We start from the raw sequence: 18518 nt of genomic DNA, 5'->3' as shown, positions 1-18518 counted from the left end.
ACACTTTTGCAGTTTTGTGTTACAGCTCACGCTCAATACAATGTAAAAAAGGAAAACTGAATCCATCCATCTTGTGTGCTGAATTTAGCAAACCACCTGTGAACTCCATAATGGGAACAATTTGCTTTGAGCCATGCTACTGGGTCTAGGTCTCTCTCACTCCTAGGCAACGTGTGTCTCCATACGACCTAACCTTCCCTGCTCTTTAGCCTCTTCCAGTTTCCTCTAACCACATCGACAGACATTTCAATAGATCTTTGTTGTTTTTGCTGCGGGTACAAACACAGGTACATCCTAACTCACCACCATGATTAAGTACCCCCATTAGAGAACTTAATTAGTGATTCTCCTCTCTCCAGGAAACAGCCAGAGTTGTTTACGGCAGCCTGGTCTCCCGCAAAGCCTGGACATAAGCGCGTAAATGTGTACGGACTGCAGCCGCTTGCCCACTCCAAACTGCAATAATTGCTCATTTTACATCTTCTTTGCAATTAAACAGGCACAGCGTTGTCAGGGAGGCACCAGATAAGGCCCAGTCCGCAGAGGGGGCCACGGGGCTGTAGTGAGCAAGTGTGCGTGCAATCGCTTGGCACCTCTTCAGTTTGCTCTGGAAAAAACTTGCGCGGAACATGCATGGACAGCAGCAGGCAGCAGCATGGTGTCTGACTGTGCGAGGAGCCAAGAAGCAGGCAGCGGATTCTGGCGTAAGACTCTCCGATGGTCAAACACGGCTCGCCAAACACACAATTGGAAAGAGGCAAAAACTATCAAAGCTCCAGCCACATGGGAAGATCTGCTGGTTAACACTCGCAAGACATGTCATAAAGACCTACGAGATGTGATGTAAAAAGAATAGGCTTTTGTAGCAGCTAACGACAGGACAGAAATGAGGCTACATCTGTGCTTTTTACAAGGAGCAAACTGACATCGGCCAGCCACTTTGATAAAACCCAAATGACACACTTTTACAGCATACCCCTGATGTTCCAACCATCTGGAGAATATCGTCTGAAATCCCATCTACATATGTACACAGACTGAAGCTGGTTGATATTAGACTTCATCTTGCTCATTACACCGACGGCTAAAAGGACATAGCAGGGAGGATAAAGAAGATTAGAGGCAATTTTCTTTAAATAATTGAGTAAGAAATAGGTGTTCATGAATACTTTGTTTCCTTTAGCTCAAGGTGTGGTGACGGCTTAAAATAGCTGCAGAAGAGAAGTCGAGAACTGCAGCTCCCATTTGATGTGCTCAAATATTCCACCTCAGTTTGTAGTTTTGATATTTTCAACTTGCACCGTGTCCTACTTTTCTCAAGCACACCCTTTCTGTCTCATTTAGCTTGCACCTGTCACCCCCGGTCCTGTCGTCTCCACCTGTCGCTCTGCTCCTCGGTGGGTCGTTGTCAGTTACAGATGCCAGTGGTGCAGTGGCCAGGGCAGAGATGAGTCAATGCCAGCATCTTACACCATCATGATTGGCCTACCTGACTGCCAGCTCAGGAGCAGCTGGCAAAAACTACTGCGTCTGCCAAAATTCAACAAATAAAGATGATTGCGTAATTCAGACGCATTATACTCTGCATTATAGTGGGCTAACAAAAGTACCATCTGTACATATTTAAAAGCTTTCCAAACAGTTGGTTTATTCATCAAACATCACATGATTACCTGGAGTGCCTTATGACCCAAAGTATATTAAAATACTCAAAATTAGAATATTTAGTCCATAAAAACAACTCATCTACATATGAACCTTCTAGATAATGTTGCACACGTCAGATTGTTATACTCCAGTAGCCCTGTGGGAAGTGTCAGTTAAGAAACATGATCACTCCAAACTCCGGCAATTTTCAAAAAGAACATTTGTGGCTGTGCTGTAAAGAAACTGGGGAATTCAAATAAGAATAATAAGTATGGTAGATTGGCATATGGAGTTGTTGTAATATATGAGTGTGGCTGCTTGAGAAATTCAATTTGCAATGGTGATTTGCCAATGCTAAAACCCCAGGGAGCTGATGGTCACACATTTGAAGCAATCTCCAGCCCCTCTGCAGCTTGGGAGGTGATGGGTGCCACTAAGACACTGCAGGCTGAGCTCGGGAGGCAATGGGTGCTACAGAGACAGAAAAGATGGGAGTCAGGGACAGGGAGGCAGTGGGCGGCTGTGTACATCATGCCTCATTGCTCTCTCTCTTCACAGTGTGTTGGGAATGAGATGATAGAAGATGATCTTTTCATTTTGCAGGTCGCATTGGAAAAGGATCCATTGATTTTGTATGCAACCACAGGTTACATTAAGCGTGGGTGTTGAAACCAGGTCCCGTGTATATAAATGTACCTCTGCTTGCTTGAGTAGCCTGAGTGAGTGTGTGGGCAGGGAGCCACCCTTCTCATCCTTGCCAAGCCATTGGCACATCCAGTGTCTGCTGGGGTAAAGCTGCCCCACCCATAAGCCAGAGGGAGGTGTTAGTCACAAAACAAACAAACGCCCATCCCAGACCCTGTCTCACACCCTGCCTCTCTCCATCAGCACAACTGGCAACGCTTCTTTGTAATACTTCTGCTTGAAATCATCACATTAGGCCATGATGGCGCCATCCTTCTGCTGGACTGGCTCAGTGCCAAGAGAAAGTAGGGACATGGATACACACAGACAAGGTTAATATTGGCAGATGGGCCGCTGTCTGATTCCTTTACGCCTTGCTTAGCCAGAGATTTCTCTTACATCAAAAGAAGCTTGTTCACCTAAGTACTATCCCTAACAGGGTCAAATGTTTGTGGAGCAGGTGTGAAGGGCTGAAATGCTGTTGTCATGAAAACACACACATAGAAAGTACAGCGTGTGAGACTGCATGAGGCTTATGGGCAGGTTAAAAACAGAACTAGTTCATTTTAAAACAATTTGGAATGGTCCTAAATTATTCCTGACTTACCTTATGCCATTCCCTGTGATGATACAAGCACGTTTCACAACTTTCTGAGATGAGAGCGTAGCAACAATTAGCATGCTAGAAGCACACTTCCTGATTACTGGACAATAAAACAGCTACTGGGTGAAACTGGGTCTAGATGTCAGTATAACTGACACAGCAAAAAACTATATGTAACTGGCAGCTCCTTAAAATCTGTTTTACAGAAAAATCTTCTTTTAAAAATTTCTTTTATAAAGGTTCTGTGCTTTTTGCTTTTAAACCTAACTTGTAAACATGTTAATCCACATGACTCAGCCACCCCCTACACTGAGTGGATTTGTACAAGCTGCCATGCTGTTAAGAAAACATCAGAATGCAGGATAAAATATGAAGTTTTTTGACTCATGAAAAGTACAATAATAATTCATAGCCTGATTTTTCATTATAATTCTTACCATCACGACACAGCTTCAAATATAGTATAAAGCTATTACAAAAATATACTTTAAATTCATTGTCAGCTCCATAATATAACTATACCTAATGCTCCAACCCATGATGCTGGATTAGTCTAGTCTAAAGTTTTTCATTTGTAAGTTAAAAATGTGCTGGTTTCAAAACGTTCTGACTTTCCTCACATGCAGAGACAGATTTGTACATTACCATTGGTGCATTCAAGCGTTACCCACTAAAGCTTTACAATGGCCGCCTGTTCATGATGCCCACAATCCCAGCCTCCGAGGCTTGAGCAGGCAACACTGGAGTGATTGGTGGAGATCAATACAAGCCACAAATCCCCCGCTGCTTTGAACGCTGCGATATTTCAGTAACAGGTACACTCTAATTAACTGCAAAGCACTTAACTGAGGACAAATGTAACATTATTGTCCACAATAAACTAATGGATGTTAACTGTATACAACATAATCACTGAGTAGCTTATAAAGTATTTAGGTGCACATCCTTGCCTTATCTAATATTTAATTTGCAGAGCCGCTTGTGTGATAGAGAAATAATAGAGGACACATGCTCAACTGAAAAGCAGTCAGCATGGCTCCCAGCTGCATGATCACCGCTATATAACAACCATAAAAAACACTGCAACACAGCCATTGTAGGGGAGTTAAATTGTCATTTACGGGGGTTTGAAATGCGAATACTGTACTGACCCATGTACTGGCCAGCTCTTTAAAATTGCATATTGTGTCCTATATCCAGATGGTAATGCAGATGCAAAGCAAATTTATTGGCAAAAGTAAAAAGGAAAGGATTTAATATGGATGGACTTTACCTGCTTGAGGCCGTCCTTGCTGTTCTGCATGATCCTTAGGGCGTAGTTAGACCGCTGCCCTTTACTGTTGAATTCAATATGTCCCGTCAGACCTTCCAGCTCTACCTATTCAACACACACACACACACACACAAAATGAGGGAAAATGTAACGTTAATGCCTTCATAAGTCATATTTAGGATTATATTATCACAGATCAATCCGTTATGCCTTCACTTAATAGCGAGGTAGCATTATTCACGTAATTCATGTGGCAAAGAGAGGCACACAGGGTGATGCCATAGATGTCACACTCAAGCCTCTGATAAACCAATCACTTATAGGCATTCGTCCCTAATAGGAAAACATCTTATGTACTGACAGCTCTTCTTTATCGCCTGCCTCATGTTCTGAAGTAATGGATAGAATAAGATAAACTGACCATTTAGATAAAGAGTGCACATTTATCATAGATAGAACCTCAGGCATTATTATAGCAAACGATTTTGGTTATTGGCCACTTGACATGCCCATGTGTAATGACAATAAGCATCAATAATATAATACAAAAAGCAAGGTAAGTTTATTTGTATAGCACAATTCATACACAAAGTAATTCAAAGTGCTATAGAGAATAAGAAAGACATTCAAATCACAATACAAACAAATCAAAATATAAATAATTATCATAACATTAACATTAAAAGAGCAGAGTGCAGAATAAAAACCTTTCAGTCATATGCACAACTAAACAGAATCGTTTTGAGCCTGAATTCAAACATTGTTAACTCTTCAGGAAGACTGTTCCAGGTTTTAGCTGCATAAAATTGAAACACTGATTCCCCATGTTTAGTCCTGAATCTGGGCACCAGCAGGAGGCCAGTCCCTGAGGTCCTCAGAGTGTTTCATATGGCACTAACATGTGGAAGATGTGCTTTGGTGCTAGGCCATGGAGAGACTTGTACACGAGCAGAGCTGCTTTAAAGTCTATTCTCTCAGCCACAGGAAGCCAGTGCAGAGACTTGAGCACAGGACTTATGGCCTGAGCAGCAGTGTTCTGGATGTACTTCAGCTGTCTTATGGTTTGTTTGGAGAGGCCAGTAAGCAGGCCGACAAATGCATGGATAAGTCTCTCCAAGTCTGGTTTAAACAGTATACATTTGATTTTTGCAGTGTTTTTTTATATGGTGAAAAGCTGCAGATGTTATTGTACAACACAAAATACAAAACACATCATTCAACAGGTTTGCAGTAATTCTATGTGTGTATTATGTTATAAATGTGATGTCTCATAAAGATGACCTTACCATCCTCAGGTAATTCATGAGGCTGGTCCCGTGCTCCCAGATCTTGGAGGATTTGCAGGAGAGCTGAGTAGCTCCAACATTTTGGCTCCGGTTCAACTCCTGGACTGCCGCCACCACCGCGTATACTGCATCAAAGAGCAGTGCTGAGGAGAGCTGCAGAGGGAGGAGAGAGAATCTATCATGCATACGCCCAAATCTGGAAGTGTTACATGTGAATGGTCTGCAGTCAGAGAGGGGTTAACCTGTCCCTAGAGAAGCAGTGGAATTATTCGATGAGATCATTAGAAAGACTGATCTGCTGACGGCAATCAAATCCATCTCTCCTATTTGGGTCTATGCTCAGAGTCTGTCCTTTCCCCCCCTTGACCATCCCAATTACAGGCTGCCTCCCTCAGCACGGGCCAGAGTCAGTGGGAGAGCAGCTATTCCCTCTCATCTTCCCTGTACAAACAGCTGCAGCGTCACTACCATCACACCCTACTATGTACATTTGATTAAAATGCATGATGCCCCACATTAGAAACTAGTCAGTCAAATATTCACTGTTGGAGGGTGGTTATTCATGGGCATCAGCTTCATGATTTATGTGACATTTTGAGGACTTTTCACCATTAAAAATGTATAATATTTTGTTTTAAGTCGTTCATTTGTATATTATTTATCAGTCTGAAAGCCATGGATACAGGAAGTCCCAATGAAATAGCCGGATGTTTCGTGCATATGCAGGCAGTGCTCAGAGAGGTGCTGGTGAGTCAGTGTTGGAAGGCAGCACAATAGACCATTATGGTGCATCGCTTTGATGTATTACAGCTTAGTATTAAAGAGATAGAACATTAGGAGCAATGTGCTGTACACAAACAGACTGTGATGGATGCACTTCAGGTGGAACACAAAGAGATAATGGCTCAGTGCTGTGAAAGTAATGTCTGATTATTATGCTCCATTAAAAAGTAAAGAACAAAATCACAACTATTATTTCCAATTACCTGTCTCTAACAGAAGAAAGCACTTTTGTTAAACTGACATAAGAATAGGAGTCTTCACAGACTAAAACATAAACACATAATTAAAATATAAGATGTTTACCCTAAGAGCCAATGCAAAACAAAAGAGTCATCATTTGGAAGTTTCACTTGAAACTAATGAAGTGAAACTTATGCAATGTTAAATGAAAATCTGTATGGAAGGACTTATGTGTAAAGACCACAGAATCCAGTGTCTTAGATCTGTATTGATAAAACATGAGCAACTTTAGGAAAACTCAGTCCATAAATAATGCAGTGTACATGACACATCTGAAACAAGTGTTGTTGCTGTGAGCATGAAGTTAATGTTTAACTACACATGCTGTGATGAGCGCCACTATGAATTAAACTCTGCTTGATGTGCCTATTTCAGCCCTGTTTAAAAATAAGACCACTTTAAGTGCACTTTAAGAGCCCTTGAAGAACTTCAGATCTCCTCTATGCTTGTGTTGTGTAGCTATGCTATTGATTTTGGAGTTTCAGATATGGATAATGACTATTTTGTCTGTTTTACTACCATCTTTAAAGTTGAGTTATTTCAGATAGTGCTTAACAATAATCCCTTCTAGATTTAAACTTTAAGCCTGGTTTTCTGTGCTTGACATTTAGCACATTATCTGATGTGAGTCCAGAGGAGTGTGTGATGGCTCAACATGGAGAAGGTCACTTATTCATGCAGATCCTGTATGTACAAGTCCCGTAGCCACACCTCCCCCAGACCTCATTACTGTAGATGAAACGACAGCGTATTATCTATGTGCATGTCTAAATGAGTTCATCACATTCTTGCTCTGCCATCATCAGCCTTTATTCTCCCAACGTGTGAGTTAATTAGGCAGAAGACTTAATTGCCAGAGGCTCAGAAAAAGCAGAGTGACCTGCTGCGTGCACACTTTCTTGTTGTCTTCAACTGTTCTCGACCTCTTGGATACCTGCATTATTGAAATGGCACGATCTGGGAGTTTACATGAAGCAAAAGAAAATCAAGAATGAACAATGAAAAAAAGAAAATAATAGTGTTAATAATGATTATGGTTGACACAATTAGATGAACTCTATACTCAACATTTTAATTGTAATCTCATGTAACTGTACTATTAGTTCATCTTTATGGATCTGTTCTTCCATTTAGAGACTTGTTCTGTGTGTACATCTGCAATTATGCAAGCTTTTACTGAGCAGTTTTATGAGTGACATTTCCGGACAAAGTGTCAGGGTGCTCAACCTTGAGAGCATTTATTGCTGTGTGCAAATGAGGCCATAAATTTTATTTTATTTCTATAAAATGGCAATCATTTTGAACTGTGTGGTGCTCATAGAGTTTCAACAGGATTTTTACAATATCAAACCCTAAGTGAGATCAATCATAATGTTATTACAACTCCACATCTTTTGATTTTTCATTCTTTCAAAGCAGAGCCTCCAACATTAGAAGTTGTTTGATGCCAGTCATTCATCAGAACATGCTGAGCAGGGGGTTTCACGAGAGGAGCAGTGTATGATTTGAAGTTGCATGTTGTGGCATTTCCCTCTGAAGCTGCTTTAACAGGGAGGGTGCCATTATAAATGTAATAAGGAGGCTGCCAAACACTGCTAATGAGCCATCTTGCCAAACAACAACTGCCTCCAGCAACACCTGCAACTAGCGCAGTTAACTGGATAAATGTCATTGCGGTATTTCTCACAGGCATTGGTGTTTTCGAAGCTATACCTCTGGATGACTTGAGATTTCACAAAATAAACAAGCAGAGTTTATTGTGTTACATGAATAAGAATGTGTGACTGTGTGGGTGTGCGTGTTGGGAACTTACTGGTGTGCCTGCAAAGGGAGCATGGTCACAGTTCTCTTGCCAGGAGCGGTTCAGGCTTAACACAAAATCCTGAAAAAAGGGGTGGGTTTTATTGAAGACCGAAAAGCCCAGGATGTTGACTCGCTGGTCTGCCACATCATCTAGTCTCAGCAGAGAGAATTCCTGCAAGCACACACAAGCCAGAGGAGCACAAGTCAATTAAACATGGCTGACTTTGATATCCCACCAAATCACCAAATAACACCAAGCCACTTATTGAATTACTGTCAGACCAAAGAAGGTCACGTGTTAATCAAACCCATTTACATCCGATTTAATCTGCCTCGCTTTGTGTTCATTAACTGCTATTATTCCACGTGATTGACATGGGAAAGAAGCTGCGGCAATTTGTTCATTTCCACTAGCTAGCTATGCATCAGTGAGCAGTATCTTCTATTATGCATTGGCCATATGACTTTCCTGGCATGAATTTGTTGCTTGTAATGTTCATGAGCTAAAATTACCAGGAGACACAAGCCGAGGAAGTAGAAAAAAACAAGGCGACTGAGGCAAGCAGATAAAACGAGATGAAAAATGCGTGGCATATTGAAAGGTTTGGGAGAAAAAAGGCGTTTGTTATTTGGCAGTGCTTTCTCCGGGGACTGGGATGGCTTTGAGTTGCCTCGGGGATAGCAGACAGCGGGACGGGGATGGGGGGAGGAGGGAGGAGGAGGGAGCAGAGGTGTGACGACCAGTGGACATCTCCTGAAGGTTAATAGAGGTGTCAGCAGCCATTCCCCTCCCTTAAGGTGTCCACAGTGGTGCCATCCAGCTTATGACAGCCAGACTGGGCCCAGGCACTGCTGCTATCTGTCTGTCTGTCTATCTGTCTGTGGCCCGTTGACTCGCAAGATAAGCAGGTGTGGAGGGCACGAGAGTGGAGAACACAAGACAGCAAGGTGGGACATGACTCGGTCATGGGTTTTCTGAGGCAAAGTGCACCAAAGCAATATTAGCAAATAAGCAATTATTCTCACTGGGGAGTTTTACAAGCAGACAAATGATAATGAGTGTGTGTCATACAAACAAATTACTAAAATGCCCTTTAGAAATTTGGATCTTGGTTTCTCATCAAAATGCACAAAGTTGAAAGCAACAGCAAGCAGAGGGAACAAACAAAATAACAACCTTTTCAACTGTGGGAGGAAAATGGATGAGAGGAGCATTAAATAAATCAGATAATGGATACAGAGGCTAAATAGTTCAAAAGAGTGAAGAGGTCACAGAATGAAAAGCCAATCAAAAGCCTGATGAAAAAAGAAGGGCCTAAAAACAAATCAAACTGATGAAGAGATGTGTTGAAAGAGGGAGCAGCATGTGCAGATATACATGGGGATCACGGGTAACTCAACAGAACATACTGTGTAAAAAAGGTGAACGGGGGGAATGTGGGTGACATAGCAGAAGCATGTCTTTGATTGATGACACATTATGATTAGAGGATGCAATCAAGCTCGCTTCTGGCTGTTCTTGAACTTTAGGAGACAGTTCTGTTAATGACTGACATAATGATTTAATAGTTGTAGTTAGAGGAGAGAATGTTTTTTGTTTATGCCTGTACTAATGATGGAAATATGTTTCAGAAAATGCAGAATAATGCATTCTTGTTTTGACATTTACTTATTTATTCTATAATCAGAGGATCTGAGGTGGGCTCACCAATGGGGAGAGGAGAACATGCTGAGTCGCAGTGATCAAATAAAGATTAGTTGCTCTAGAAGGAGGCTGAAGAACACCTAACCCACAACTCTTCGGCAATACCTTTGCAAAGACAAATAATACTGTACTTGTATTTTCATCATTAACTTAAAGAGAAGTTTGTTTTACTGCAATCAGATGAATGACGTTGGCAGTTTTTTAGACCTCTGTATCTTTGGCTATCCCCAGTGGACCCCATAAGCCTTTCGGGACTGGCCGTATAATTACTGGCTAAGTGTACTTTAATAGATCATTAGAGGCAGAGCTGTGCAAACGAGCCTATCATTAAGCATGGCCCTCGAGGGTGCTTGTATATATGCACATGCAGGAGCACAGGCGCGCCCACACGCACAAATCAAACGCTCCTAATTGAGCAACCCATTGGCATGCACAACACAAACCAAGGTCACCCAAATATCCCTGAGCCAGGTTTGACCTGATGTATCAGAGGGCACAGACACTGACACCAGTGCAATATCCAGCCACAAGATATACTCAGGTAAACACACGCCAGGTCAGACATGAGAGCAAAATAAAGCCCAGCAGCCAGCCAATTACTGCTCTTTGAATACTAAACAGGAAGTGGCGAGATGGAAAACCAAATTCTACTAAAAAGTCCTTTATTACTATAATATAAAATTGAATAATACTCAATAATATGTGTGTAATTCCTTTTTTGAACTTTTTTTGAATAAAACCATCAATCAACAAGAAAGAAAATAAATTAATTTGAAACTATTTTGACTTGTGTTTGGAAATAAAGAGATTCAAGTCAAGACTTTCATACTAAAAGAAAGTTTGCCCAATTTATTAGAGTTGAAAATTGCCCACTTGTATGGTGCCAAATGGACAGCACTTAGCAAAGTACTTTTGGTTGTACAAAAAGGCAGGAGAAAAACAACAACAGACACCCAGCTGCCAGTGTAGAAGGGGAGGAGGAGGGCGAAGGAGAATAATGAAAATGAGGATAAAGGGACGAAGGAGTACGGAGGAGTTGGAAAGGGGGCCCTAAAACACAGCAAGGTGGAAAGGCTGAGAGAGAGCGAGAGCGAGAGAGAGAGAAAGAGAGAAAGAGAGTGCGATGGAGCGGGGATGAGTTGAGGGGTGCCTTAGTGACAGTCCAGCCAAAAGCCCCCCCGACACCGCCTGTCACCTGGAGATCAATCAGCGCTGCAACCCAAGCCAACCAACCACAAATGAATGCTTCACCAACTCCTGCACTTCCCCTTTCAAAAGACCACTATTCCACCGTCTCCCCAATGCTCATCCGTCGTCTGGATTTACTTTACCTGATGTGGTATTTTCAGACATTCACACAACATCAACACGTATTGTAGCCATATGCCTGCTGCTCTCAAAACACCCAATCCAGCACAAAATGTTAACTTGCTTCTTAATCTACCGCACCGTTTAGCTGGTACTAGGGAAGCATCCGTACAGTTTTCACCATATGCACCTCAATCCATCTGTGGCTATAAAGCTGACTACTTTGCGGATTTTGCTGTTATTTTTAGAACGTTACCCCCCGTGATAAATGAGTGTTGGTCTGTTGATCCGAAGGTTGGCGGTTCAAATACCATTCTAGACATAAACATGGTTTACCGGATTAATAAGGCCAAAGGGTCGAAGTTTGCCCATGTCTGGACTAGACCCAAGAACTCAGTATATATAGGAACAAACATCTGCATTTGATCAACATTTATTTTAGCTGATGCCACTGTATTAAATATTATTTGACTACACAATGCTGTGACGTCATCTTAAAATGAGCAATTATAAGTGAGGAGCGTATTTAACAATTCCGCATAATGAGTATTGCTGCATTTGCATTCCTAGTTGGTGCCAGGATAAAAAGCTGTTCTGTGAAAAACTGAATAAATGTATATGTTCTATATTAATCACCTGCCCAAAATGTCAGGCATAATTCGAGTGTTTGGCAGAGAAACACAATAGCAGTATTTTTATCACAAACTGCTTATTGTTGCGTATCCACAGACACTAACAGAAGCATAAAAACCTCCATCAACCCCCATTCTCTTTGTCCGCTGATCCCATCTCCCTAAACAGGATGAGATTATAGTGACTTTGCAGGCTCCAAGGACGACCATCGAACTGGCAACTATTTCAGCTCAGTGCATTACGAAGTCTCTGAGCCCAAAACAGCACAACAACCGGCTGACTGCACACTGACTCTCTGTCCACATAATGCTTTGAAATGTGAGCTTGGCAGTGGACTGAGATCTGTATAATGCACTGTTGTCTAGTCCAATCAGCACAGGTTGGAATACTCCTCACATTTGGAGTTTTTGTCATATTAATGTCAGGATCCTCCCTGCTGCTGTTTTCCCTCTTGTTTCCGTCTCCCCTCTGTGTTGTCTGTGCCTCCTCCCACCTGGGCGTCGGCTTACCTGATCTGGCAGCTGGCACGCCTAGATCCAATTTCCCTCATTACCTGCAGTGTAAGATGTCTTGTTTTTCATCCACTCCTCGCTAGTTTGTTTGTTGATACTACTCCAGTGCCTCTGTCGCTATTTTTGGGAGATGCCTGTCTGTCCCCTACCTGTCTGTCTGTCTGCTAGCCAGCCCAATACCCACCTGCACCTCTGGACCTCCCCCAGCCTGACACTTTTACCTGATTACCAGCCTGGAGAATACATAGTTGAAGTACTTATCAGTTGTGCTGCTTCTAGGTCATGGTTAAACCGTGACAGTTAAAGTAAATAGCAGAAGGACAGTCAGTAGTTCAATCAGCTGCATGAGTTGAATTTGTGTTGTCCTTTCTTTGTAACGTTGCTCTCTTCTAAACCACTCTTCAGAGCCATTTAAAAGGTTTATTCAGCTTCCTTTTCACACGTATTCAAAACACATTTAAACTATACAAAATGTGTCCAATATAGAGATGTTATATAAGATGTTATCGGTAATAATCATTCATGACATTAACCACAATATAATTAATGATCTTGTGAAAGGCGTAACATTTCTGCAAATTGCATATTGATTTTTCTAATGATACAGCTAATTAATGGCCTCCTGTAATAGCAGGGCAAACCTACACAATGCTAATTTCGATAGACCTCATCTTGTCGTCCCTCTGGAGTGAAATCCATTTTGGTGGTTAACAGATTATTCTGGTAAGCACGTGCAATTTTCTGCTAATAATTCATTTCATGCTTGTATCAGCGCTCACATAACTTCAGAGTGAGCCCTAAAGCCTGCTGTCTTTTCCACTTAATTACACAGCTCTGAATGTCACAGTCACAGACTTACAGTATCTCTGGTGATATTTTTGCAATTGGAAAAATAATTGTGTGAATAAAAACTGCTTTGATTTTTGTTTTGAACATGTGTGTGTTTTAAAATACAGGTCGACAGTCTGATCTTCACAGGTCACTCAGCAGTCCTCTCCATCATTCCTATGGTCAGCTCTTTCATTGGGCATGAAATGATCATAGCATCCATCTTAGCTGAGTGTGCAGCTCTTGATGCATGAGCTGTGTTTCAACTATATAATAACAGCATACATCACCACACGCTCTTCAAAAACAAATTAACAATTTGATTTCATTATTCATGGACTTATTACTGACCTGCGACAATAACAAGCCATTTGTGAGGTGCCGACCTCATGCCCAGCATCATTCAATGGCAGTGGAGGCCAAAAACACCATAAATATTGCACACGTATGCATATGTTTGGAATCTGAAACAGGCTTTTCTTCTAAACCCCAGCAGATTTTTATGATGGAGGATAGCACATCAAAATGCACAAGGCCAATGTAATTCAGAATATGCTTGTTTTTAAAAGAAAAAAGTACATGAACATTAAAATAAATCCTCAAATGAAATCAACAAAAATTAAATTAACAAAATATGTGTTAGCTTGAGTGTTTTTTATCCCTGCCTTAGCAGCAATCTCCTCAACCAAGATCTTCTTAAAAATATTAATCAGATCTATGTATTTTTCAATTACTAAATTCTGAAAAAGCCAAGTCTCTCCACATCAAATGGTCTTAATGAGAAATACAAATAACTCTCCAATGACACATCATGCACATCAGCCACACAATCCAAATAAGGTGACATACTTATTTCCACTATATTCGTAAGAAGCTGAGAAAAGATTAGATTGGCCCAAGTTTATAGAGCACTGACTTGTATGACAACATAAGATATGGGAGAACATGTCTCAGACCCGTCTCAGACTCCCCATTCTTTCATACAGATTACATTAGAGAAATGGCAGTGACAGACTTTATTTGACTGTATAATGGACATTTTGTTTTCCAGTAGAATCTGTGTGCACATTTATGATCCAAGCAGTGAAATACCCAATCCACTGAACCAGCCTAATTGGATCAGTGGGTCCGGCGCTGAGTGAAAGCCGTAAAACCTTCTTGACTCACACAACACATAAAGATTAAGAGCTGAATGGAAAGTCATTCAGTTTTGAAATAATGTGGATTATGATAGAAAATGAAGAAATTGCCTGAGGTTACAAACACATAGAAAGGTGACATGACATAAGCCAGCAGGGGTTAATTAGTGGCTTGATGTCGAGCGAGCCTTTGAAAAAAAGGACAGCCTCATTGAAATGAACGCCCTGTTAAAGACATCTGTACCTGCCCAGAGAGGTTATATCAAAGAAAGCCCCGTGGAGAGCATCCTATTGACTCTGAATGGATACCATCACAGGCTGCAGTCAGTTTAGCTGTCTCATCTATTGAACCTGTGTCTGTGCCTCTTTGTCTGACTGTGTGATTATCACAATACAATAACTGGAGCCATTCATCAGAGAGAAAGCCCATCAAGCTGATTAAAACCGCAAAGACATCCACACTATATTTGCTTCAAATACCACTAATGACTTTTTGGTTGACACTAAATGTGTTAAGACAGTGGCAGCATTAGATTTATGTGGATTTAATGCTCATAAAAAGCTATTGCACTCTAATTAAACCACTTGGAGTGTTACTTACAGGACATCAGCATCAGAGAGCAGAGAAACAAGCACATAGGGCTTTGTTGTTGTTGTATGCAACTTTAAAACAAGAAACTTTTAGTCAACCAATTAACAGTTGTCTCGATTATACTTTGCAATTAATGTTCCATACTGTGAGAAGTAAACTTTTTCATGTACATACACAAATCACACAGCCAACCTTATAAAGTTGATATTTTAGTGATATTTTATAAAACCACAGAGGTGTGCAGAACCATCGTCACTGTAAAGGAAAAGACAATAAAAGAGAGAATTTGTGTGATGAGTGAACAAAGACCTAAAACACAAAAAGGAAGGAAACCAGAGAGCAATTTAAACTTTAGTGAGCATCACCTAGAACGAGCTCCGTCTAAGGCCCAGGGATTTGGGAGATAATGGTGTGTAATACAACTGTCAACAGTGAGTCATCCAGACACAAGGACCGGAGCCGGCTGTAGGAGGTGAGGAGAGGAATGGGACCCAATGATCAATATGCCACTATAGTCCTTGGCTTATAGTGACTCTATACAGAGAAGCAGGTCTGAGAGGTGGAACACTGCATTCAAATGTTTACTTTCACCTCCACACATTTTCAGCCAATGTCATTCTAATCTGCTCAGATAGAAAAGGGCTGTGAAAGTTGTATAATCCTTTGGTACACAGAGTTTCTATAATATTATTGGAAAGTCATGTTTGGGCTGATAAGAAAGTGGGGAATCTGTCACATACTAATAAGATAGAGATGACTCAAAATTTGCTTTGTTCTTAGGCTAAACATTTTAAAAGCAATTGTGGTAAAATGATGACATACAGGCTATTTCATATTTCCACTGAAACGATTCTTCACAGGGCTTAACAAAAATATTGATTTAAGCAGCAGAAAGTTAGAAAATCATTGGTCAATAACAGACAATCAGAATCAGAAGAGCTGTATCTCTTATGAAAGCTGATTAACCAATTATCCCAATTAAGTTTGTATATTCTTGTTTTAGCATTTCACTTTGTCCTGATTGCGTCTAGGCTATAATCTGCAACATTTAGGACCTTTTACACCAAATTTTGTTATACATTAGCGTTAGACTACACATATTTAGTCTCGTCAACGGAAATAATTGAGAGCCAGGTCCATGTTGTAAAAATTCAAAACATTCTTATTGGCGACAAGTGTTCTTTATGGATTTGTCAGTTATAAAAAAGCGCCTGGCCGACCTGCCGACCTCTTCAAATTAGGCATCAATAATTAACGAGTGCCCTTTATGAATACCGGGATACGTGTCATTGGACCTGACACTTTTCTTTGTGAGAAAATAACAAACTGGAGCACACAGTTATGATGATATAAGACTCATACAATGAAAATGAAGTAGAAATCTCACATAGGAAAAATAGGAAGCTCAAATAATACAGCAAGGTTGATGATAGGTAGTTTAAGGTCATGTATGTATCCATTTCCTCATCGCGCTTTAGTACACTTGACATCATTACATCTCGTATGCCCTCATTGGAACTGTAGATTACTTTCCAGTGGATAATGACTTTTTTGCGATTACGTAAAATTGAAAAGTGTATTTGAAATTCTGGAAGATTTTCAATGTTAGTTCAGCGTTCAAGGACAAGACCCAAAGTATAACACATGGTCTATATTACTTACTCCTACGTAACAAAACAAACAACTATACAAGTCCATATAAAACATTAAAAAAAGGTGCAGGTGTGTGTATAAAAATTTGTTACCGGATTATTAGACAGCGATTGTGTCACCGAAGTCTCCAGTTTTGCTTTTCCTTGAAGTGTATTCCATTTTTGTGAAGCCAAACAGCTAAAAGCCTTCTTTCTCGTCTTAGTTTTAGTGCAGCTATAGTCGTTAGCCTTATGCAGTCATGTGATCTGGTATTAAATGTTCCGGTATCAATGAGTAACAGGCAGGTGAGATATTCTAACAGTTTTTGAAATAGTCCCTAATAGATACATTTCATACAATGCTGTTCTCTTCTAATAGACAGTGATGGCAGCCTACTTTTTCATAGAGAATACAGTGATGAGTTTCATATCCATCACCTGTAATAAAACGAAGGGCAGAGTGAAATAGTGGATGTGATGGTTTCAAAGCAGAGGTCAAAGTCTACATGTACATCGCATCCCCATAATTAGTACGGAAAGAAAGGTTGCTTGCACTATTCCTTATTACCAACACTTAACAAAGATAATAAAGAAATAGCACTCTACAAATCAGCCAATAAATGTGGCAGCTGCCTCACACTCTCCATGCAAGTAACTCATAGTGATCCTGCCAATTTAAGCGCTGAGAATCAGACTTCACATGTAATAGACCCAGGAATAGATCAATGCAAGAAAAGAGTTTGAGTCCTTGATACATTTATTGATGATTTTTATTGAATCATTAGACGAAGAGCAAGGCTAGATGGATGAGACAAGACAAAAAGGTGGGCGGCCAAGGTACTGGACACACAATTAGAGTCTTCATCAAATACGAGCTGAATCACTTCCAAGGACAGATGGATTAGTTTGAACAAGTTCCCACACAGTGTTCTATACTGATAATATTACCTATGCTGGCCATTGCCATCTTTATAGCTGAATAAAATGTTAAATAAAACTATCCTGTGAATGACATTAAAAGAGACCACAATGCTCCCCTCTCATATTTTCCTCTGTGATTCTGTTGCCATAGTGCAAATTGAGCTGTTGACTGGCTCTGGTTATATAAACCCACATAGTGCACCACCAAACTGTACCTTCAAAGAAAAGAGTTGGCTTACCACTAGATCTAAACCAGGTCTATAATGGGACTATTGCAGGTCTGTTTCCAATCTAAAGCTTAAACAGGTCTAAAAGTGTACTACATGATTTCTACTGTAGTTCTAAACAAGAAAATATCCATAGGAGGACAAAAAAGTGATTAAAATGAACTCTAAATTAGGTAAACCCACATCCTGAAGAGATGTCCAAGTACAAACTAAAGAAGCTCTCTACTATTAATTATAGCTTGAATAAAGTGCAAGTGATCTACACCTGTTTAAAATATATCTACATACACACACAGTTGAGTGATGACACAGTTGTTCTTCTGTTTCTGTTTCTTCTACTGACACATGGCTGGTCTTTGAGCATGAGTGATTCTCAGCACATAAATGGATCTGAGTCCAAAACTACTACAGCAGCTTCAACATATCCACATTATTTTGACAAAAGTGACATTTCTAACAAGTATGACATAGTAAATCAATTTAATGACTTATTTAATGAATATATATCAGATAGCAATCAAAGAAATGACAAGCTCACTAAACAACAAAAAATCTCTCTTCTCACTCCCTTTTGAGCGAATAGTGAATTTTCGCTGTGTATAACTAATAATATATGTTTTAATACATATATGCTACGTAAATTAAAAAACAGACATTACTTTGTGCTCTGCAAATGCTCAAAATAAAAAATAATCAATCAAA

At 40.4% G+C, this 18518-nt stretch overlaps 1 protein-coding gene across 1 annotated transcript in view; it reads right to left on the bottom strand.

Annotated features, from left to right (window-relative positions):
- Window positions 1-18518, bottom strand: part of grik4 (glutamate receptor, ionotropic, kainate 4) — a 200799-nt gene that overhangs the window by 28256 nt on the left and 154025 nt on the right. The window contains exons 9-11 of the mRNA XM_033977353.2: window positions 8331-8492; window positions 5495-5647; window positions 4209-4313 (exon numbers count right to left, since the gene is read on the bottom strand). Of these exons, the coding sequence (XP_033833244.1) occupies window positions 4209-4313; window positions 5495-5647; window positions 8331-8492 (420 nt within the window). The remainder of the gene's footprint in view (window positions 1-4208; window positions 4314-5494; window positions 5648-8330; window positions 8493-18518) is intronic.

The sequence above is a fragment of the Periophthalmus magnuspinnatus genome, chromosome 13, assembly GCF_009829125.3.
Source record: "Periophthalmus magnuspinnatus isolate fPerMag1 chromosome 13, fPerMag1.2.pri, whole genome shotgun sequence".
NCBI lineage: Eukaryota > Metazoa > Chordata > Actinopteri > Gobiiformes > Gobiidae > Periophthalmus > Periophthalmus magnuspinnatus.
This window is presented reverse-complemented; position numbering and strand designations above follow the sequence as displayed.